Below are 22,994 nucleotides of genomic sequence, written 5' to 3' on the forward strand. Positions count from 1 at the left end.
CCAACGAGCTTCGTCGAAATGCTAAATCCGTCCCAAAGAAGGGGGCGTGGCTCCTATAGATCCGGCCTGCGCGGCGCAGAGGCAGAGGGTGGTGGGGGCGCCATTTTGTGAAGAGGCCGGAGCGTGGATGAGGAGAACGTAGCTGTGGAAAGAGAGAGAGGAAAAGCTATATATCCAGAAAGCGGCGGTGTGGTGGAATTGGGCCTCCCGGTGAGTTCGTTGCCTTGAAAGTAACGCCTGAGGTCGTGGAAGAAAAAGTGGCGACGTTTCTCCCCTTCCCCGGCTTTTGTGGGAGGGAAAAATGGTATCGCCCTTTCTGTCCCCTTCCCCCACCACGTTGGTATTTCCCTTATTTGCCTTTAGAATCGTGCCATTTTCTTACTAACTTCCCCTGCCCGGTAGAAATGGTACATCCGAGCTCGTTTATACCCATTTTCTCTGGGAAAGACCATAGTAACGGGGAGGGGTGGTGCAAGGAAAGAGGGCATTTTCCCGCCCCCGCGGAGGCGGTGGAAGAAAGTGGGGTGTTGATGGGAGAAAAGCTTTCCCTGCTCTAAAAACACGCGAGGCCTCTGAATGAGGAGGAAGTTGTTAATATTGCTTGTGCCCTCTTTTCCAGTGCAGAGGCCGGGGCGTTTACACTCCATCCTGTAGCTTAATCTGGATTAGAGGTTTTAATACAGAGTGTGATCCTGGGCCCACTTTTGTGCCCCGACTGAGGCTGGTTTATGCGCATACATGGGCAGAGGGCGCGTTTTTTCTAACATAAGTGTTTAAGGTTGCTAACTGCTGTCCAAAAATTGGAAATCGCCCAGGCCTTTTTCTGTGAAAGACCTTTCGAAAAAACAAAGATGGTCACGCGTCTGTTACAGCAAATGCAACGTGCTTAGTGGCACCTTAAAGCCGCCTTCTGCAACGTGCTTAGTGGCACCTTAAAGCCGCCTTCTGCAACGTGGTGCTCTCCAGATACTGTGGACTACAAATCTTGACCTCCTTGATCATTAACCCCACTGCTCGGAGCTAATCTTTTGCAGTGCAAAACAGCTGCAAGCACTTGGTGAGAAAAAGTGGCTTTTACACTGTAGTGCAGCCTCTCCCTGCGAGAGTACCTCCAAATGTGTTGGATTAAAACTTTCAGCACCCCCCCCCCCCAAAAGTAGGTGTAATCCAATGCCTCTGGGCAGCAGTGGGGCTAGTGCAGTCCTAGATAAGTTAATTTTGAAATAAAGGCACTGGCTTGTTTGCAAGGAGTGGGGGCAAAGACTGCAGCAAGATGGCCTGTGAAAGGTTATGCCATGATAAATTCGTTACCTTTTAAAAGTGCTAGCACACTCTGCAGTCGCCTTAACTGAAAACAATAAGGTGAAGTAATTCTGTGGCCTTGTGTGGACTGCTGCCATCTTCATTTCTATAAAGGATATATAATCTCGGGTGCTTTATTTACCTTGCGTCAGCTTTGGATGCTGAACGAAGCACAAGCCTCTGAGTTGCATGGAAGGCTGATGTGCTACTGGCTTTGGTGGGAAAGTTCCCTAGTTAGAAATCTTGTATATTGTGATTGTCAGACGCACTCTCAGATTGAATTTGTGCTTGCTGTTTTGTTCATTATGGCTTGGGTCCAGTTTAGGCTCCTCTCAATTTAAACTGGGTTAAGTATGGTACAGTGGAAGCCAGTTATTCTGCTGTTGGAGCCTGCCATGTCATTTTTCACTTTGCAATGCTTGGGGGAATTGGGTGACTGTTTAATCACATTAAGATTAGAGTGGAATGATTTTATGTTACGTTAGTTACAGAATATTCACATTGGGTTTTTATTGGTACCCTGAGGCAGGACTTAGTGGGCCCTGCATCCATGGCCTTGTCAGGAGCTCCTTGAGTGGCAACAACTGCGGATTGGATAAGAATAGAAAGAGCGTGTCAGTGTTAATGGGACTAGGGGTGACCCTTCCATCACTTCCACATGTAAATTGCAAATCAGCTGATCCGGCCCTGGATGCTCAGCAGCTTGTAGCAGCAGTGTTAGAGCAGCCTGTAACCCTGGGCCTAAAGTAACTGATTTACTTAAAATCCTACAGAGTAGAATTACTAGTCTACAGGGGTGGGCAACTTGTGGCCAGATGTTTTGGTTTAGAAGTCAAAACATGATCTCTGATTGTTGCTCCATTAGCCAAGGACGATTGGTACTGCAGTCCATCCGTATCTAGTAAGCCAGAATTCCACAGGTCACCCATCTCTAATCTACAGCATGAAAAGATAACTTTCCAAGTAGGCTTTTTAAGGTTGCAGCCTTGATATCATTAGCTGAAGTAAAATGAAGCCTACACACCCCCTTGCTGCAGTTGGTCAGTAAGGGATGTCACAGCGTTTGCTCCAGGCCAGGAGTCTCAATCCCAGTCCTCCAGGTCCATTCTTAGTAGAGCGTTGGGCAGGCCACCCTTGGTGCAATACACCCCGATTGTACAAGCTCCACTTGGCTCAATTTGTTGCAACAAACAGCTTGTGAAAAGGGGTGAGGAGAGAACGTTTGTTGGGTTAGAGAGTGACATACTTTTTCTCCCAGCAGTGGTGTTAATGCCAAGATAGGCTGCCCACCCCCTAAAGTACTTATGAGCTGTCCAGGAATATTAATAGACTGGTCTTAAATTCATTTTATCTTGTTTGAAGGTGGCGACAAAATGTTTGTGGTGTCAGTGTTGTGACCATTTGCTTATAAACTGTGCTGCTTTTCCAAAGTAATTTCTAAATGATTAGCCCTTCCCATTCCCATGTCTTTCCCTGCCTGTGCTGACTGCTTCAAAGGTATCCTGTATCCCATCAGGGAAAGCATAGCATGGAAGAGAGGAGGAATATTTTTGCTATGCATTTTTCTTTTGAGTCAAGCAAGGAGCGTTTTGTCGCCCCCCCCCCCCAAAAAAAAAAAACCCCCCCCCCCCACACACACACACACAAGTGGGTTATCTGCGATAACTTCCTGACATTTTAGACCTGGGTGAGGGGGGTAGATCAAAAATGAGACACAAGGTAGAGTTTAACCCAGAACTCCTTGACGACATTGCAGACTGGAATTCAGAGCCTGGGGTATTTCCAGCTCTAAACACAGAGCTAAAAGGCCAGTGGAAGATGGATGCACATGCTGCTTAATTACTGGAGTGATGGGTGGGGAATTAATTAACACTGTGGTCCCTCAGTGCTTTTAATGCCCGGACACTGGTGAGGCTCCTGCGGTCCCATGCATTGGAACCTGTGTGCATAGCTTTCCTCCTCATCTTTGCTTCAGGGCATCTGTGTGAGCTTTGTTAGGCGCAGTCCACCTCCTAGCACAAGCTTGCAGGTGCCTCTCACGTCATCCGGCTTGCCTCCTTGGCAACCAGCGGAAGCAGGCAAGATCAAAAGCAGCATCTTAAACTGCCTGCAAGGAGGTAGCTGCGAGCTTGGAGGAGCCGTGTGGGACTGGCAGCTGGGTTTCTTTTCTCTGCGGCGGGGGATACTGGGAGATGTGGGCAAGTTTTCTGGGGTACCCTGACTCATCCTGTCCCTTCTCCTTTCACAGGGCAGCAAGGCGAAAACCCCCAACCCTTCCTTCACTGGAGCTCAGCTTCGTTTTTTTTAATCCCCCCGCCCCATCGCACGCACCCTCCCCCCAGTATCTTAGAGCGAGCCATTTTATTAGAATGCTGCCTTTGCGGCCCAGCATTGCCTTGCAGTCAAACCAAAGCTGGATTGAAAGATGTAATTTTGGAAAAAAAATCGCCTTTTTTTTCCCCTGCAGCAGCTGGGTTGGAGGAGGAACCTTTTAGCCTCGTATGAACTTGCCCCTCTCGGGCGTTTTCAGAGTGAAATGGTGTTCAAAGGGCTTGGATTGTTTCCTGCCAGGAGCTCTCCCCTGCCTGGTTCTGCAGTAACCGTGGCTGGAACGAGCACATGAAAGGGGGGAAAAGGACAGAAAGATAAAAGAGAAAAAATCGTTACTGACTTTGATCTTTTTGCACCTCCCGTTTTTCTAATCTGGGCTATTTTTATTTTTGTTTTTTTACAGCGAGATTTTTTTGATCTTCAGCTACAGTAAGTTATTTCATTTTTTCCATTTTTTTCCTGCCTTTCCACTGATTTCCTTTTTATCGTTGTTACTAGTTACTTATTGATATTATTGCTACTATGATGCTGGTGACTGTGACTATGATGATGTATTGCTGATGGTGATGTTTTAAAAAAAATGACTGCTCATTTTTAACCGGATGAAAATGGAGTTTTTCTGAGTGATCCTAACTGACTTTGGGCTTTTAACCCCTTGGGGGGGAAAACGCAACAAGGTTTTTAAAACACATTTTTTAAAAAGTGGATTGATCGCGTTAACTCTTTTTTTCCCTCCCTCCCCGATCGCCTGGCTGCCAAGAATGGAACCCGATTTCTCTCCAGAACTTGTTTGAACATCTCAGGAAGCTCCTGCACTTTTTATTATTTTTTTATTTTTAATTTTTAATATTTTATTTCTGTGCAATTTTTCAACTGTTGCTGCAATGTGTCTATGGTGCTGATCACTCCCTAGCAGTGGCAGCTTTTCCCTGGTCAGACCCCGCTCCCCACCCCTTTCATGCCCCTCAGTTCCTGCCCCAGTCTTTTCCTCCACACCGTCCCTCCCTTACAAACGCCGCCATGGACCCAGTCTGGAGTAGCCGAGGCAGCTGCCAGCGGAGCCTCACACGGAGCAGCCACAAACCCATCTGGGCTGATGGTAAGGGGCTGAGCGGGCTTCATTCCAGGCTTCAGCGGCCACCCTTGTTAAAGGCCTTGGTGAACGAGGATCCCCTGCGCCTCAGGCGTGACCGCGGGTGGCTCTGGGTTGAGCGGTTCAAAACCTCAAGGGGAAGAGGAAGAGGAAGGTCCAGCTCCTTTAAGTAGGCAGAGGGGTGGGGCTGGGGAAGCAGGAGTTGATGTGCGTTTGTGCACTGGACTCAATGTTTGGGATAGATTGTCCGGCTCTGTGTGGTCTATTTAAAAACAGCAACTCTGTCACCCTAGTTCAGTCTATAACGTGCAAAAACAAACCTGGGAACTCCTAAGCAACAGTTAAGTACAATGTTTTGTTATGGTGCCTGTATTTTTCTAGGCGCTTGGAAGCAATTAGTCTTTCCTTCTAGGCTAACAATCTCAAGGCGTTATACTCAAGGAAAAAGAGATGAGAGGAGGTAGGTGATCAGCTAGTTCAGGTACTAGTTTTCAAGTTACATCATGAAGCAGCCTTTCCTAACCTGGTGCACTCTAAATATGTTGGACAGCTTGGGTATTGCTGTTGGAAACATCTGGAGCACATCAGGTTGGGGAAGACAGACTAAAGGTGGTTGTGATTGGTGGAGGCACTGTGAAAAGAATAATGGGATACCCCACCTTACGCTGTTCTCCTGGTATTCCAGGGGCCGCTCCGCAGCTGTCCTGCGTTTCAGTGTCAGTGTTGTTTTCTTGCTTGAGAATGCAAGAGGAGCCCTGCCGTGTCAGGCGCAGACTCACCCTGCCTAGTCTCATCTGCCACGGTTTTCAGTAGGCTTCTGCTGTCTTAGGAGAAGCTGGCCAGTGGCCCTTCCTTTCCCTGCCCATGGAAACAGGCATCTTAGAATCGGGCAGAGAGCAGTATGAACGGGAGAGATGCGAACAGTTAATTCTGAAGAAGTGCACACACTTGTCCCGTTTTCAGTGTAAAACAGAAGGGTCATGGCACGGTACAGGCCAGGCGATAGTTAAAGTGCATGCGACTCTTCTGTGGAACTCATTTGTCACTAAGAGCCTTCATAGAGAGGGCGTTAGCCTCTTTGTTAAGTGGAACACAGTGCCAAACACCGGCTTCCTAGCCAAACCCTTTAGTTGCGTCCCCACCGATTTTTCCCACCCGCCCACCCACCTCACCCAAATAGAAGGTGCAGGGAGCTTCAGCAAAGTGGAGGTCTTGTGCTGTGCTTGAAGGTAACGGAAGCAGCACCTGAGCGCTGCCACATCCCAAGAAGCCTGCCAGGAAAGGAGAGAGACCCTGCGCAGCTTGCTTTCCCATCTCACTTTCCTTTGGACTGTGACCTAGTCAGCAGTGGGGAGGCTGGCTGGCTTGCCAGGCAACTCAGTTTAGTGTGGCGGTGAGCAATGCTGGACAGAGGGCCTGGGAGGCCCGGGTTCTGATGCGCCCTCAGCCGTGAAGCTCACGTTGGGCCAGTGGATCACTCTCAACTCAACCTACCTCACAGGGTTGCTGTTGCGAGGATAAAATGCAGCTATGCAACCCGCCTCGGGCTTCCTCACAAGAGGAAGAAAGGCGAGCTATAAATGTGATTTTGTATTATTATTAATAATAATAATAATAGCAGCTACACACTTGGAGGGCACCAGGGGACAGGTGATTTTGTTTCATGAGTACTCAGCTTTGCTTTCATATTTATTTTCAGTTTTTCCATGCAGCTCCTTCTCCAGGCAGATTTCCAAGCAGTGAAGAGTAAAAGGCAAACACAATACATCATTAAAAAAGCAAGGTAGCTCAAAGCAGCTGGTCAGCGGGAAAGACTACACAAAGTGGTTTTCAGAAGGCACCAAAAATAGCACAGTGTAGGAGCCTGCCTGACTTCCAGCTACAGGGAATTCCATAGAAATGGGGCCTCCATGCAGGAAGTCTGTCCCTGGTGGAATCAATCTCGTGGCGATTGTCCTTCACTGATTAGGTTGGTTGATCAGGGAGAAGGAGCCCTCGGGTGTCCCTGTTCCAGCTGGTTTGGGGTTTTGCACTCCGCTTATTCGCTGCCTGGCCCAGTAGCCAATGGGTTGCCAGCGTGGTTCCTTCAGCCAGGGCGTTGCAGGCTGAGCTGCAGTGTTCTTCCCTAGCTTCAGCTTTCAGGGCAGCCCCGCAGAGAGAGTGTTGCAGGAATCCCTGCTGAGGTTATTAACACCTGCATCACCTGCAGCTTTGCCGCCTGTGCTGCGTAAAAGGCTCATGGTAGCAAAGAGCCGAACATTACTTTTCCCCGTGAAAGCTGAGGGTGTGTCCACTGTACCTTGAGGTGTCTGCCAGCCCTTTCTGCACCCCCGCCCCCTGCAAAACCCTCTTTTTGAAGAAGGGAAAAACGGGTGGCTTTCTTGTGGAGTTGTGCTTTTGGCAAAGCCTCTCGCTGCTGCTTGTGAACATCGACTGGGAAAGGTTATGCTTTGGTTTCCCCTGCAAAGAATAAAGGGGATGTGGGTCCCCCCCCACCCCATTTTTTGGCAGGAAGTGGCACTGAGTTGCAAAAACTCAACTTTTAGGAAGGAGAACAGCCCTGTTGTTCCTCTACAGCATGGGAAATAAAAGGAGAGGCAATTTCCAGCAAAGGAAGCTTTAGGTAGAAGAACAAGCGGCTTATAATAGCAAAGATGCAAGCTCACTTTTTCAGATTGTGGAATACTGGTCTCAAGCAAAGTTCACCACTAGATCTCCTGGGATCCATTTGTTTGGCCATTAGAGTCTTTTGCGGGAAGGCTCTCATTGCCGTGATCCTTCACAAAAGGAATGTGTGTGTGAAAAAGCTGCACTTCACTCATCTCTTCCGTTCTGCTCGCTGCATCTTGTCTGCTACAGTAGCATTCCTCCCTTGCTGCCAATCCTATTTAATCGGTCCTCGCTGCCACACCCTCTCCCAGCCCAAATGCACACAGTCCCCATCAGCACACTGGGAGGTGAGGTGCACGTACTGGCCGGTCGCAGAGATTTTCATTTCGAAGACCTTGGGCTATCTTGTGCAGCTCTTCTCATCATGTCAGCTTTGTTCACCGTTTTCGTCTCATTTTTGTCTCAGCCCCTTTGAGTTTAGGATAAGCAGAGAGTTTGTGACCCTCCCGGAGCCATGTTGCTGCACGGGGGGATCCAGATGTGTGACCTCCTCCTGCATTCAAATACAGCGCTGTCTCCCGTTGTTATGGCCACAGTGCTTTGGCTTAAGCTTATTTGCTGAATAGAAGTTGAATGTGCCATGGCAAAGGCAGGGGAGTCAGATGGGGAAGACTTTGTCCAGCCATTTTCTTGGTGGGCATGTGAAGGCGTGACCAGGGAAACGCCCCTTTGTGTTGGAATTCCTTTTGCTAGGGAGCTTGCCAAAACGACTTCAGGGTTCCTTCAGAAATATGCCAAGACATCCCTCTGTGTCGATTTCATACAGAGATGAGCTTCCAGTGCTGACCCCTGTTGATCTGCACAGGCAGTTGCTTGTTTCAGACATAACGTTAACAGTTAATATGCTCTCCTGCCGAAGGAGACACACGCAGAGAGATTTCTGTAGATGTACAGGATTGGTTTCAGGCAAATCAGACTTCCCCTGCATGGTGCTGTCCGAAGTACAGCTCCCATCATCTTCACCCAGTGGGGCCAGTGGTTGTGTGTTGGGATGATGGGGCATGTAGTCCAGAACATTGGAAGAGTACAAGGTGGGGGGAAGCTGATGTAAATGGTTGGAAGTCTGGGAAATGAATGTGGCAGGGTCTCTACCACCTATAGCAGAAGGGGGTTCAGGCTGGGGGAGGGGTCCTTGGGCAGCTTTCATGGCTCCAAAAACTCCTTTAAGCAGAAGATTAGAACTTCCATGTAAGGAATCTGGGCAGCAAATTCGAGCAGAGGCTAGAACTTAGTACCCAAGATTCCTCAGTGTGCTATTAAAATAAGTTACACATATTTGGGGCAACTTGTAGCCGTCTAGTAATGCTTGCATCCTCTTCCCCATTGGCAGCTGATGGAGCTGTAGACAAAACTGTCTGGAGGGGCACATGTTGACCATCCGTGCCCTGGAAAGATCTAACTCAGCCTGCTATTTTATCTCTCTGTAGTTAGCAAGCCTGGAAACACATGTTAATTTTTGTCATGGTATGCCATAAAGATTTTACCTTGAATATTTGAGGAGGAAAATTAAAACACACCCTCTGTGATTTGAATAACACGCAGAAAGTGTTATAGGAATACTGGTAAAAATTAAATGACAATAGTATGTATTTCCTCTACGTGGTTTAAACTTAAGTAGAAACAACGTGCTGAAAACGGCACATGGGAATTTTAGTATTCCAAAGAACTGCATACCCACCTGCCTGTGTCTTGCAAAGCTCAGCTCTTTTACCATGAGGGGGGGAATTTAACCCATTCCAGTCTGAGACATGCTTGTCTTTTAATGCCATGTATATTCTCACCTACTTGCTTTGGATAATCGCCTGAAAAAAAGCTGATTACAACTTTGAAACTGCCAAGCTTTGTATTGGCTCCTGTATTGTATTGCGGTTGGCTCACCGTCTTCCTTAGTACTGAACCCTTGAAATGGATTTTTTCCTGTGGAAAACTGAAGCCACGTGCCACCCCCCATCATGGCTTTGTTGTGGTGCTTCCGTCTGAATGCTGGTTTAAAACAAGACTGGAGATGCCTTTGAAATGAGTGGCCTTTCTCTACAGAGACCAGGCCAGTTGGCAGTAGAGGCCCTGGCATCCCAGAATACCACACGGGTCTTTACCACACATTGCGAAGCCCTCCTGGTTTTTGTTCCTTCGTGTGTCAGGGCAAGCCATTAACCCTGGGCTGCAGGCTAGTGTTCCCGCTGCTGTTTCCGGATATGCAGGTCCTTGACTGGTGCTTTCTGTGGCTTGCGGCATCGGAACGTTGGTGGCCTCAGTTCCGTCAGGGTGAAGCCATTGTGTAACCCTGAAATAGACCATGGGCTATGGGTTGATTATCCCTCACGCATCCCCCACTGCCTGGCTTCACAGTTACTAATTTTATTTCTATAATGCACAATAGCTGACTCTCTGAGCAGTGTACAACAATAAAATACAACAGAAAAATAATGAAATTGCACAGAACATCCGACACCAGATTTTAACAACTTAATGCAGCGAGGACAGGATCATGCAGCTGGCAGAGCGCACCCCAGCACAGCTTAGAGCTGTTCGATGCCTCAGCAGAGAGGCATTTCTAACCTGGCGCCAAAAGGATAGCAAAGCTGGTGCTGGGCAAGTGTTGACGAGGCGGGCGGGCGCCATCTGGGGGCTGCTGCAGAGAAGGCCCTTCCTCCTCACTGGCCCAGCCGCTGCGACGGGACCAGCCGTGGCAGCTGCTGGCCAGGCGTGTATATGCAGGACAGCTGTGCCATCTCTGGATAACGGGCGGGCAGGAGACAACTTGGCCACCATTTTTTCTCACTTAGTTTTGGCCTTTGGGGAAAGGTATTTGGTGTGCAGCGCCTCCCTATTTTTTGTTTAAAGAAAGGAAAGCCAATGCTTGCTTAGCAAGGTGGCCGTTTCTTCTTGTCTGAAGGGCGGACCATCTCCTAGCATGCCTCTGGCTGGTGGCTTTTTGGAGCAGAATGGGAGCTCTTGCTTGACCATTAGTGCCAGCAGAAGTCACGTGCGTGTTGTACGCATGCTCACTCCCTGTAGCCGGTTGTGTTGAGGTGGAAAGTCTTGCTGTCCCTTCTCTGAGCACTTTGTCTCTCCCTGACCCCCTCCCCTGCTTGCCCCAGGACTGTGTTTCGGCTGCGTGCGTGAGTCATGGCCAGCAACGTCACCAACAAGACAGACCCGCGTTCCCTGAACTCCCGCGTCTTCATCGGGAACCTCAACACACTAGTGGTGAAGAAGTCTGATGTGGAGGCCATCTTCTCCAAATACGGCAAGATCGTCGGCTGCTCTGTGCACAAGGGCTTTGCCTTCGTGCAGTACGTCAACGAGCGCAACGCTCGTTCCGCCGTGGCGGGAGAGGACGGCAGGATGATCGCAGGCCAGGTCCTAGGTGTGTGCTTGTTGCTCGTGTTGCCTTCCCTTCCCCGCCTCTGCCCAGTCCCAGCGAACCCCTTCCTCGTTTGTGTATCGCATGCAGCCTGTCTCATAGAAACATAGAAACAGAGCGAGTCAGAAGGGGTCTCCCGGGCCATCTAGTCTGACCCCCGGCTCCAGCCGGCTCCGCTCATGACACGGAGCTCATCTCACGAGGCTCCTGTCCAAGCTGCCTGCGAGGACAGAGGTGTGTGTGGGCGGGGGGGGGAGATTGCGGGGCTCCAGCAGAAGCAAAGTGGACCACATTTGGGTGAGGAAGCTCAGGGTGTTGCAGTCCCAAGTCACTTGGGAGAGCTGGCCTAGTTTGCTTCGTTGCACTTAAGCACACAAAACAGTCCTCTGGATCACGTGTTCCCTGCCGTGCACCTAAACATGTCTTAGTTTCTTGGTGTCGGTCACAGTTCAGGTACTGGCTGAAAAGTGGCTGGCTTGGGCAGGGTCTGGCATGTGACACCCGTGGCGACACTCGTCTCTCTGTGGCGAGCACCTCTAGCTAGCTTGAGATCCTGCCCTCAGACGGGAAAGGGCAGGCATGTGCGGCACACGTGGTTGATTGTCCTGCATCCTTGCGACGTGCGCATTTTGTCGCCGGGGCTCCGGACTGCTGCGGCCAGTGTTGTTCAGAGGATCCCTTTGCAGGCGCTAGTCTTCCCCCCAAATCAGCCCACAGAGAATCCTCTTTTCTCCCATTTGCCCCTCACAGCCATGAAAATAGCCCCCCAAAGGTTTGTAGCTCACGAATATTTATTGTCCTGCTGTATTTACTTTTTACATTTGTATGCTGCAGCCATACCTGCGAGAGTTCTCTGGGTGGCTTGCAATAAGTAGCAACAACAATTACAGGGTAAAATCCAATTAAAACAATAAAACAGTAGAAACAAAAGCCAGCAATTAAAAAGAATTAAATGATCAAATCAGAATGTTAAAACAGTGATAGACCTGTTACTGCCTAATTGTGTCGGGCAATGGGGGGGGGTGCTTCACTTCTCTATCATTAAAAAAAAAATCATTGCCTGATTATTAAGGTAGAATTTTCTTCTTTCTGTGCACTTGTGAGCACCTTTTAAAACTTACGTCAGGCCAGGATCTCACCTTTGCTGCTGAGAAGTTTGTGTTTCCTTCCACTGGACCAGCTTTTCCATTCATGCTTTGCCAATGGGGGGGAAGTCTCCCAACAGCCAACCATCAGGGAGGCCCTGTGCTGTTCAGCGTTTCAGACATGGCTCGGACAAGTGGGATTTTAACCAGATCAGCAGATGACACAAACCAGGCTCCAGTAGTGCTGTAGAAGGTGGAATCTAGGCTTGAGAGGACCTCTCGACAAGCTGGAATACCGGGCTAAAACGAACAGGACGAATTCAGCTGAGTTTTGCGTGAAGCCTTTTGATACTAAAACTCAAGGACACAAGAATAGGGTGGAGGAACACGTGGCTTGGCAACCATACTTCTGGAAAGGCTTTAGATGCTTTAATATATAACAAGTAAAATATGAGCTGGAAGTGCAGTGCAGCGGCTAAAGAAGCTAACGAAATCTTAGGTAGCATCAACAGAAGTGCAGTGCCAGATTGTGAGAAGACGTTCACCTCTTTCTGTGCTGGACATCACATTTTAATAAGGTCGACAAAAGAATCTCACCAAGATTGACGGGTCGGGAAGCCCAGTCCTTTTAGGAATGGCTGAAAGAACAGGAGTGTGTTTCGCCTGGAGAAGATGAACAGGAGGCCTGGTGGCAGCCTTCAAGTATTGGGCTGTCTGGTGGAAGAGTGGGCAGTAACAGCGCTCGCTCTTTGAGAAGGTAGGACTAGAACCAGTAGGCAAGAAATCGAAGCGAAACGAATCATGGCTGAACAGTAGGAGAGATTTCCAACCAGTACAAGTCATTAGACTGGATCAGGAGGTGATGGCATTTTTGTGCACGAGGCATTGGGCAGAGGTGTGGAGCCGAAGAGTCGGACAAGCAGGCCACCAAGATCCCTTCCAACACTCGATTGCCTGTGTGTTGACTGACGAGTGGATGAAGATTACAGCGGACCCCAAGATGACTCTGTCAGCAATACAGTTGTTAAAGTATCAGATCTTGGGCAAACTTAATACCCATCACTTTTCTAGTGTTCCCAGTTGCATTGAAGGTGGACTTGAGGGTTGACCCTCAGCACTGGTAGATGCATCTTACGACTTCCCAGCTATGTATGGACTGGGCATTAAGTGGACTGCACATGCTAGTGCATTCTCTCAGTCTCTTAGAGCAGAGAGCTGAAAAGCACACAGGCCCCAGATGTATGGCTGCCTTCATTTTGCTGTGAGATGCCAGCTTCCGCATTGACTCGTTTGTCTCTTCCAGATATTAATCTGGCTGCTGAGCCGAAGTTGAACCGGGGCAAAGCTGGGGTGAAGAGATCGGCCACAGAGATGTACGGGTCAGTAGCCGCACCACCTTCTCCGTCCCCTCTAGTCAGGTCGGGACCCTTATGTTTTCATTATTTTAACTTCTGTTTTTTATTCATCTTGGTTTGTGCCCTGCAGAGAGCAATGCCTCCGTTTGTGTTTCCGTCCAGCTGTGTGTGTAGACGGGTGTGTGTGCGTGCGAGAGTGCACGTGTGAATGCGTAGATGTGTGCTGCTCTCCGCGTGTGTTGTGGGGACTGAGCCAGATGGGCTTTAGTGTATCTTGGGCGACGAAGCTTGCCATCTCCTTGGGTCCCAGTGCCAAGCGCCAGATGGCTTTGAGGAGAGAGGAGCGAAGAGGGTGGGCTTGGGATGAATGCAAAGTTACTTCTGATTTCATGCTGTGAATACCTGTCTGTGGTCATTGCTATGTCAGGCTGGGACTTGCCACCCGATCCTGGTCGTGAAAGGGTGGTGCGTGGCCTCCAGCCTCCCCGAGCAGCAGTCCTTTCCACGGCAGCCTCCCCGAGACCTGACCCTGCTCCCTGCTCTTTGTCTTTCAGGTCCTCTTTCGACCTGGATTATGACTTCCAGCGTGACTACTATGACAGGTATGTGACCCGGTGGCCTCTGACTTCTGTTCAGGGGGAAAGGAAACAGCCGCCCACTGCTCTGGAGTGAGGCAGCGCAGGGAGTGCTGGCTGGGCACAGCCTGTTCCAACGTCACTGGACCTGCCAAGGAGCAAGCTGGGTTATTTGCACGCACCAGGCCAGAAAACTTATCCTTTAATTCTTGCCTCTTCAGCCCACACCTGAACTCCTGGGTGCTTTATGTAGTTTGGGGATCTCTCAGTTTGAAAGGCACACAGAGAAATTGTGGTGATATTTAAAGGTATTGGGCTTGATTTTAAGTAGGCAGGGAGTTCTTCAGAAAGCTCATTGCATCTGGAAAAAGCTGAGATTTCTCTGCCTTCAGCGGCTAGTGAAGGACGCAGGCTGGGGGCGGGAGTACATGGCTCAGTGGTGGATTCATGATGCCTGATTTTCCCACTCACTGTGGAGTGCAGGTCTGAGGCTCAGGCAGTCCAGCCATCGTCCCCGCTCAGCCATGGAGCCGGCTGGGTGAATTTAGGCCAGTCACAGTCTTTTGGCCCAGCCTACCTCACACAGTTGTTGTGGTAGGGAAGAATTGAGAGGAGGAGGAGAATGATGTCAGCCACTTTGAGGTTATTATAAGAAAAAAAGGTAGAAATCTAATAAATGCTTACCCTGGTGTGGGCACCTTGGGCAGGGGCTTCCCGGGTCACCTGCTTATGGCTCGCTTAGGCATTAACAGTCAGCTGGTCCCCTTTCCTTAGAAAGGCCTCTGGAGCAGTCTGTCTCCAGATGTTGGGAAGAGGAGAAACTGCCGTCCAGCTCATGAATGGGCGAGCAGGGCTTTGCCTTCAGGGAAGGAGGTCCCACTTAAGTGTATTGGGGTGAAGGGGAAGAGAAGCCCAGGCCGAAGGAAACTCCGGGGCGTTCTTGTGTGATTCTGCAGAGCATGTTCCTGCTGGTGAGAGGGGGGTGTGCGTGTGTCCGTCCCTATCCACAGGGGTGTATGAGAAGCCACAGAAGCAAGTCATGCTCTCCTGAGAAATTCTTAAAGGGGCGCTGTCCCTTGGGTCCGAGCAGGTGTTTCGCAACAGGAGAGGTTCATCTGTGTGCGTTGGGGAAAGGCAAGGAGGCGGTTGCTTGGCAGCCGAAGTTAGGCGGGCCAGCTTTGTGATGAGACTTTTGTGCCCCTAGGATGTACAGCTATCAAGCCCGGGTGCCGCCTCCCCCTCCTATTGCCAGGGCTGTGGTACCCTCCAAACGCCAGCGGGTTTCTGGCAACACCTCCCGCAGGGGCAAGAGCGGGTTCAACTCCAAGAGCGGGCAACGGGGTTCGTCCTCCAAGTCCGGGAAGTGTACGTATTGCACTTGCTGTTGGGCTTTGGGTGGGCACAGGTGGGGCTCTTTCTGGCGCAGTGACTTGAATAAGGATTCTGGAAAACTGCCACATTCCCCCCCCCCCCGGTATCTCATCAACATTTGGCAGTGCCCCTCTTGGGGGAGCGTTGTCGTAGCTGTACAGAAAGTCACAAGGAATTGGACAGGCCTATATTGTCCCTTCGACTCCGTCAGGACTCAGCGGGGGGGGGGGCTCCTGTCCCCTCCCTGAGAGACGGGGTTCCTCAAGCTTGACCCGCCTTCTTGGTGTTGGGTGGTGGAGAGAGGGCAAAGCTCCTTGCCAGACGTAGCATCAAGAGCATCTGTCTCGTTGGCCCCTACTGGGCCTCCCGTTAAAGCCCTTTTTGTTTGCGCAATCCTTTCAGACGTACACTGGCCCATTCGGTTGGACACTGTTCTTAATCTCTTGTTGCCAGGCTTGTGTCTCCTTATTTTAATTATCGATTGTAAATTCTCTTGAGGGCTATTTTTCTTGGTAGAAAGGTGGAGGTCTGATCATTTTTCAAAGTGTGTGCATAAGGAGGGAGACAAGTAGACATGTCCTGCACTGGAATGTTGCACATTCCGGGGAATCTGTAAAACAAATTTCTGTGAACTGTTTTCTTGTAGTTCTTAATCTGTTACTGAAGGGACAGTGTCCGTGGCAAACTGCTGTGAAGACGTGCTTCCGAAATGGCGGGTGTCACACTTGGATTCACATGCTCCCTTCCTTATTTCAGTGAAAGGAGATGATCTGCAGACCATTAAGAAGGAACTGACCCAGATTAAGCAGAAGGTGGATTCCCTGCTGGAAAGCCTGGAGAAGATAGAGAAGGATCAAAGTAAACAGTCGGGTGAGAGGGGTGGGAGGGATGGGAAGGCGGGCCGGGGGCCCCGGGTGGGGCGAGTGCCTTGGAGCAGCGGGCATTTGGGGCGTGGCCCTTTCTCCCCCGGAGGGACAGAGAGGGTTGTGTTGGCGTAGGGATGGGTGGTGGTGGGCCAGGGGCCATGGGGTTGCCTTTTGGCTGGTGCACAGGATGGGTAATACCTGGTGGTTCTCTGTGCACTCTTGTGTTTGGGGTTTCCAAAAGAGCCCGGCCTACTGCGAGGATTCCTCAGTAAATCGACTTCACTGTGGTGGTTCATAGCCATGGGCCACGGCCAGGAGAAGAGGGCCATAGCTGTCTCTGTGGAGTTTGCGGGCGAGGGTGTCTGCCCTTCCCATACTGCTGTGTACCGTCGGAGCCCCGCACAACTGCTTTGCAGACGAGCCCTCAAGAGCCTCCTGCTCCCAAACGTGATGCCCGTGGTTGGCCCAAACGTGGCCATCTTCACCCGTGCATCGGTGGCTTGGTTAGAAAGAGCCAGTCCCCTCCGAGTTTACAAGGCCTCTCCGACGTTGGGAACGATTCCGGCCTGCTGCAAGCAATTGGCTGTTGACTAGCGTGTGTTAGGAAGTTTCCTCTGCTCAGTGGGTGAAGGGCCGCAAGGCATGGCGATGACCAGAAGGCTGGAAGCGGGTGAGTGATTCAGTTCTCAGCTGGACCCTCTCGGTATCCTCCCTTCCTAGAACTGAAGAATGACAAGTCAGAGGAGGAGCAGAGCAGCAGCTCCGCAAAGAAAGAAGAGAGCAATGTCAAGATGGAGTCGGAGGCTGGGGCAGATGACTCCGCTGAGGAAGGGGACCTGCTGGACGACGACGACAATGAAGACCGGGGAGACGACCAGGTACGAAGCTGGAGGCGGCAGAGAGCCCGGAGCGAGGAGCGCGGCTCGCCCTGCTTTCTAACCCCGCCCCTCTGCCTGTCCCCTTCTCTCTCTCAGCTGGAGTCCATCAAGGGTGACGACAAGGAGCCCGAAGAAGGCGAAGATGACAGAGACAGCGCCAATGGCGAAGATGACTCCTAAGAGCCTGGCATTCCTCTGCTCTCCTCTGCTCTCCTCTCCTCTCCTCCCTGGCAAACACGACGTTCTTCTGATATTGAGCCTCTCACCAGCCCTTCGTCGGCTGCCCCCTCTCTGCCCCCTCCCCTCCCTCTCGGCCCTGTGTGTTCAGGATGTTGTCTTCTGTTGCATCTGTCCTCCTTTTCTTCCAGTCTCCCCAAGTAGTTCGGTTAAACTCCCTGTAATTCTCCTCTTTTAATTTTGATACCTCTTTATTGACTTAACAATTAAAAAGGACGTATTGTTTTTAGACGGCTCGTTGGTTGTGCCTTTGTATCTTGTGTCTAAGAAAGGGTGCGTGCTGTCACAGGTAGTCCAGGGTGTGCCACTGGCCGTGATTAGTGGTTGGATTCTCTCAGCTTCATGGGTGGTCAGAGCTTGGCTTTCAATGTACAGTAAAGTGGGGGGCTGCTTTTATTAGGGTCAGTACAATGGTGTGGGTGCTAGAATGATTCTCCTAGGTCTCAGAAGGGATACAGAAAAATCTGGGTTAGTTTGTGGCCTGCTTGCCTGTTCCCATGATAATCTTCAATTCATGGCTGTTACAAAATGTTGAGGCCTTAACGTTATTTCCACAACAGGGGGCTTGTTTGCTGTTCTCCTTAGATCAGTTTGCGGGTGCTTTTTGTGTATACTGCATTTTTAAATTTTTGCTTTAATGGGGTATAAGCTTAGTGACTAAATGTGTGAGCTTCAAAACAAAGACCTGCCTCCTTGAGCATTTGCCCTCATCTGTGTCATAGGGAAAGGGCAGCTTTCAGCTGCAGAAACAGAGACGGCTCCCCTTTGAGGTCAGCCAAAAATCATTTGTGGACGAGCAGCTCTTCCTTTGCTCAGTCACTTGTTTCCAGCCTTTTAACCAATATTAGGCCTTTATTCATTAAAGGGTTATATGGAAAGTGCTTGTCCCTCAAAGAGAAACCCCCTGTGCTTAACATGAGCTGTAACTGTTACTTGAGGGTGTTTTCTGAACGAGTTTTACTATTAAAACCAGCCATGGATAATGAGTGTTCCCGTTTTACTGATAATGATTCCCACTCATTGTGTCAGCATTGCTGTGACTCACATTCTCCAAGCAACAGTGGTGGGGAGGAGGTGGAGGAGGAAGACGGAGCTTGGGAGCTAACGCCCACCTGGTGTCCCAGAAAAGCACTTGACTGCAAGCATTTAAGAAGTGTGTAACACACACGTCCCCAGAGGCTGCATCTGGTATGGTACCAGAGGGTGTGAGCGAGCTGGTTCCTGGTTCCATGCAGTGCTGTAGTCACGATTCAAGAATGGAGCCCTGAAAAGGGGAGATGTGGAGCAGGGATGTGTCCAGCCCGAATTCAGAAGAACTTCTGATTATGACAGTCTGCTTTGGGATACTCTCCCTGAGCAGTGTAAGCCCCCAAAATGAGCCTTCAAGCAAACACAACAGGTGATGTAAATGTTTACCCACTGCACTGCATCTGGTGAAGTTGCATTGAATCGTTTAAAGCTGTTCCTTTCCATGCTTGCCGGGCTGTTCTCTGTTAATGCCCTGAAACCTGTGGATTTCAACCTAGCCTTCCCCTCCAGCAGATGAAGCTACCACTGGAGTTCTTGCTGCATCCCTGAACTTCTGCTCTCCCATAATTACTGACCGAGACACTTGCCTGTCTTTGGAGGCACTCTGCCCTCACAGGGCAGCTTAGAATATTAGAAAAACATGAATGTTTCTTGCCAGTCAAGTCTGGCTGTGCACTCCACCCCCTCGAAGTCACACAGCAGCTAAGGGTGTTAAAGTGCCAACTGGAACAGATGGGCCAGCCTGACCATTAAGGATCAACATGGGTGGAGAGGGAGCTGAGGGCCCAGTGGCTGAACTGTTGCATCACACGCGGGAGGTGTTACAAGCAGAACTGCGGGTCCTGTGGCAAGCTGTTTCGAAGGCTTAAAAAACAGCATTTTGAACCAGGCAGGTTTATGAAAGCACAGGGCAACTCTACCGTTGGGTCCCTGGCACCTGGCCTGTTCATCGCTGCTGAAAATGCAAGGTAAAACGGGACACGCTGGAGTCTGGGTGCTGCTTCGGCAGTGAGCCATGCACAGAAAGGGGGTGCCAGTCTTCAGCTAGGTAGGCAGCTTAGGCAGGGCTTTGAAGGAGGAGGGGGCTTTGGGAGGCGATGGCCGTGGGGGGCTTCTCAGGCAACACAATCCAGAGAACATGCAAGTCTGATGCAAACCAGAAATAAATCTTGGTTCCTGAAAAACCTGCACACCAGCCTAGTGACTCCTGCTGATGGATGTGAGAGAAACTCACATGGAGTGTAACATCTGTGGAACCAGCTTGGAGTACGGGAGTTCGGTGGGTCTTCACACATGCTCCCTCAAGTCTGCACACTGCTGCACCGATGGAGGCTGCCTGAAAGAGCTCCGCTCACTTGGCTTTAGCAAAAGTTTGCATCTTCATTTGATCCCTTTCAAGTAGCTCTTTAGAGCCAGCTCCTCTTAGCTGGAAGAGATGGGGCTGTTGGAAGGGAGTGTGCGAAGCTTAGGATGGGGGGTATTTGGGCCCCATGAGAGGCCAGTGCATACATTATAGGATTTGGAAACTCAACAGTGGGAGCTAATGGAGTGATGAACATTCAGTCAAAAAACACAGCAAAGTAACACCTCTTAATGAGAACTCTCCGCCTTTACATCCCTTTGGTATCCCAATTGCGCATGACAGTCTAAATCTACCCACACAGGACCCAGAGTTTAATTTGTGCTAGCAGGTGTAATTGCCCGTATATGAATTTAAACTTTCCTGCATCGAATGCAAATTCCACACACTTCCACTTCAATTACTAGTATTTATATATGGATTTCAGTTTGAGTATATTTTTAGATATTAATCTCTATCCATTTCCCATGCTTCCCTTGTGCCAGTAGAATAACATTCTTAACTTGCCAAACTTCCAGTATTCTGTGAAGTACAGTTTCTTGTTCCCTTCAATTTAACCTCTTAATAACACCATTTAGCGAGTTTCCTCTAGTGTGGAAGGTGGAGGTTTGTGAGTCTGTCTGTATCAGGCATGATGTGGGACTTTTCTTCCAGCCTGATGGCTAGCATGACATTTTGTGGTAGGAAACTCAATAGTTGAACTATACACTACATTTTCTGGAGATCATGGACCAGCTTCTTTTCCAGAATTTATGTTAGGGAAGGGTTTTACAAAATTCCTCAGCAGTAAAGACTTGACTGGTCTTCCACTAGGAAGTTCAGTTCCCCTGTACAAAAATCATGGATTCCCCCTCCACCTTGCTGCATCAGAAGTTCCTGCTGCATTTACCCAATTTCTAGTTGCAGTTTATTGCAATTCTTGTCAGCCACTGAGTGCATCAGGTTGGATCTACCTGTAGTTAAGCTCTGAGTTAGGCCCAATGAAATTTATAAAACAAATTAGACATGGGTAGTAATATGATCCTCATTGATACCAGTGGGTTTACTTTAAGCCTTTTCCAGTCCATACTCAGTCCACTGAGTGTTGTGGCTGGCTTCACCTACGGAAGCTCTTTAAAGAAATTGTTAGGGTTTCTTAGGTCTTATCTGATATATGGCGACCCTATGAAAAAATGCCCCCCAGAATGACTTGTCTTTGCAGCCCTGCTCAGCTCCTGCCACCCCAGCTTCCACTGACGTACCCAAACTCTCACACTGCCTACAAGCAAGTCTGAGTAACTCTGAAAAGATCAGTCCCACCACGAATAGGGCTGCATTCCTACGGTAATCTAAAACCAGGCTGCATTTCATTTTTTGTACAATCCAGGAAAAGCAACAAAAAGAGGGTGGTGGGGGGGAGGAAATAAGCTCCTTCGTTCTCTTGGTCATGAGGCTGCTGATTGGTTCGTTTGGAACTCTTCGCTCCTCATGGGTTGGTTAGAAAATACCGAAGGCGCGAAAGGGAGTTCAGTTTTCTTTCTGGTCGGACCACCTTCTATTTAAACCTCGCGGCGCCTTTGCCCTTCTCATTCATTGCTCGATTCGGTAACTGAAGGTTCGAGTATGTCTGGGCGCGGGAAAGGAGGCAAAGGGCTGGGCAAGGGCGGCGCGAAGCGGCACCGCAAGGTGCTGCGCGACAACATCCAGGGCATCACCAAGCCCGCCATCCGCCGCCTGGCGCGCCGCGGCGGCGTGAAGCGCATCTCGGGGCTGATCTACGAGGAGACGCGCGGCGTGCTCAAGGTCTTCCTGGAGAACGTGATCCGCGACGCCGTGACCTACACCGAGCACGCCAAGCGCAAGACTGTCACCGCCATGGACGTGGTGTACGCGCTCAAGCGCCAGGGCCGCACCCTCTACGGCTTCGGCGGCTGAGCGGCCTGCCTGGGCTTCTTCAGTCGCGCCCGGCCCTTGGCGGCCCCTCACCGCACGCAAGGCCCTCCCGGCCGCCGCCGCTTCCCGCAGGTCCTCCGAGCGCGTGTTCACCGCCTAAAAATCAAAGGTCCTTTTCAGGGCCACCTACCTTGGCTTAAAGGAGCTGCGTTCGTGTTTGTTTAGCAATGTTGATCAATGGCTTCTGTGCAATTTTAACATTCACTTAGCCTTTAATACAGCAGGTGTTTGAATTCTTTTCGCAGCGCGGTGTATGTGTCCTTTCTGGTCGGAGTGGGTTGCGCGTTGATGGTGCAATTTTCCCGATAGAATTAAAAGTGATCCTACACACATTTAGGTAAGAGCTACAACCCCCGGTATACACCAGCTAGTCATGCTGGGAGTTAAAACATTATTCAAGATCTTTCCCAGCTGTTCTTGTAGGTATAAATGAATCGTAACTTGCAACGTTTGCATGTTTGCACCCAAGTAGCTCAAGAGTGCATTCAATTTTACAACTCCATATTTAGCACCATTTTCTGACCCGTGTCTCTCCAGACTTCCAGCATTCCTCACCCAAAGTTTTAATCCCAACATATTTGGAAGGCACCATGTTATACAATTCTATGCCTTTAAGTGAGCTATAATCCACGGAAGTTTAGGGCAGAACAAAGCGAAATGCTATACAAATTAAACGGAAAAAGGCCTGGCAGCTCCTTACATATTTCAAACAGCTGTGCTATCTAATGTTGCATAGGAGCCACGAGAGCCTTCCTTCTTGCTAAAATAGATTAACAAGAGTACACTTTTATTCTTTCAATAAACACGGAGACGCTTAAGCTCTGGCCACCATAAACCGCAATATGCCGAAATAAACGGCCAAAACTACTACTGCCGAAACCCGGGATCGAACCAGGGACCTTTAGATCTTCAGTCTAACGCTCTCCCAACTGAGCTATTTCGGCCCGGAATAAATAACTTTTCTAACGCTGTTTGAGAAGTTGTCTGTTTTTTTCAGAACGGCTTCTCCCTAGCTTGTGTAGGGGAAGGATAAAATGCGTGTTGTATCACTAACTAGTTCTCAGATTAGCCAAATATTGCGGCACATTGTCAATTCACCGTATTGCACGTATTTAACAAAACAGGGTAAAAAATACCGGAAATATTGCAGCGAAACGGAGATCTTGGAAGTGCCCGGGACGGCTGAAAAGCAAGAGAACAATTCCGCCAAGAATATTCTTTTTCTTCATGTAGCCAATCCGAAAAGGCTATTCTCAAATGGACCAATAAGAAATGCAGGTTTGTGCAATGGCCCAATGGGAATGCGAGATTTGAAATGCTTCTTTTTTTTCCGGCTAGTCATCCAATCGTGGGCGGGAGGTTCCATCCCATCCAATAGCAACGCAGAACCGTGAAAGCCTTCATTTGCATACGTGGCCTATAAATACTCGCCAAGGGGAACCTTCCGCTACTCGTGCTTTTTCTGTCGTGCTTGAGAGAGGCTGCAAGCGCAGAGGATGCCCGAGCCAGCCAAGTCGGCGCCCGTGCCCAAGAAGGGCTCCAA

General features: G+C 49.8%; 2 protein-coding genes and 1 non-coding gene across 6 annotated transcripts; 2 read left to right on the forward strand and 1 right to left on the reverse strand.

Moving 5' to 3' along the window:
* The first annotated feature begins 80 nt into the window (after nt 1–80).
* HNRNPC (heterogeneous nuclear ribonucleoprotein C) lies at nt 81–17,359 on the forward strand. Of its 4 annotated transcripts, none has more exons than XM_044421399.1 (9): nt 81–210; nt 4,037–4,062; nt 10,498–10,766; nt 13,152–13,266; nt 13,758–13,805; nt 14,983–15,143; nt 15,906–16,019; nt 16,736–16,893; nt 16,990–17,359. In XM_044421399.1, the coding sequence occupies exons 3-9, from the start codon at nt 10,526–10,528 to the stop codon at nt 17,071–17,073; spliced, it is 921 nt and encodes a 306-aa protein (XP_044277334.1). In that variant the 5' UTR covers nt 81–210; nt 4,037–4,062; nt 10,498–10,525; the 3' UTR covers nt 17,074–17,359. The 4 variants fall into 4 exon arrangements, with proteins under 4 accessions (XP_044277334.1, XP_044277336.1, XP_044277337.1 ...); XM_044421401.1 differs by having other exon boundaries at nt 15,906–16,007; XM_044421402.1 differs by having other exon boundaries at nt 13,152–13,227.
* Nucleotides 17,360–21,121: 3,762 nt separating this feature from the next.
* LOC123018936 (histone H4) lies at nt 21,122–21,689 on the forward strand. The gene has a single exon (XM_044421425.1). It carries the CDS (start codon nt 21,122–21,124, stop codon nt 21,431–21,433), a length of 312 nt encoding a protein of 103 aa, XP_044277360.1. The 3' UTR covers nt 21,434–21,689.
* A 633-nt stretch (nt 21,690–22,322) lies between these two features.
* TRNAF-GAA lies at nt 22,323–22,395 on the reverse strand. Its single transcript has one exon. It is a non-coding gene; the product is annotated as a tRNA-Phe (tRNA).
* Nucleotides 22,396–22,994: the final 599 nt, after the last annotated feature.

The sequence above is a fragment of the Varanus komodoensis genome, unplaced genomic scaffold, assembly GCF_004798865.1.
Source record: "Varanus komodoensis strain SLA01 unplaced genomic scaffold, ASM479886v1 scaffold119, whole genome shotgun sequence".
Lineage (NCBI taxonomy): Eukaryota > Metazoa > Chordata > Lepidosauria > Squamata > Varanidae > Varanus > Varanus komodoensis.

Coding starts and splice junctions, on each gene's coding strand:
- HNRNPC (XM_044421399.1), top strand. CDS start 10,526: ATGGCCAGCAACGTCACCAACAAGACAGACCCGCGTTCCCTGAACTCC. Junction 15,144..15,905: donor GTCCTCCAAGTCCGGGAAGT/GTACGTATTGCA, acceptor TCCTTATTTCAG/TGAAAGGAGATGATCTGCAG. Junction 16,020..16,735: donor GGATCAAAGTAAACAGTCGG/GTGAGAGGGGTG, acceptor CTCCCTTCCTAG/AACTGAAGAATGACAAGTCA.
- LOC123018936 (XM_044421425.1), top strand. CDS start 21,122: ATGTCTGGGCGCGGGAAAGGAGGCAAAGGGCTGGGCAAGGGCGGCGCG.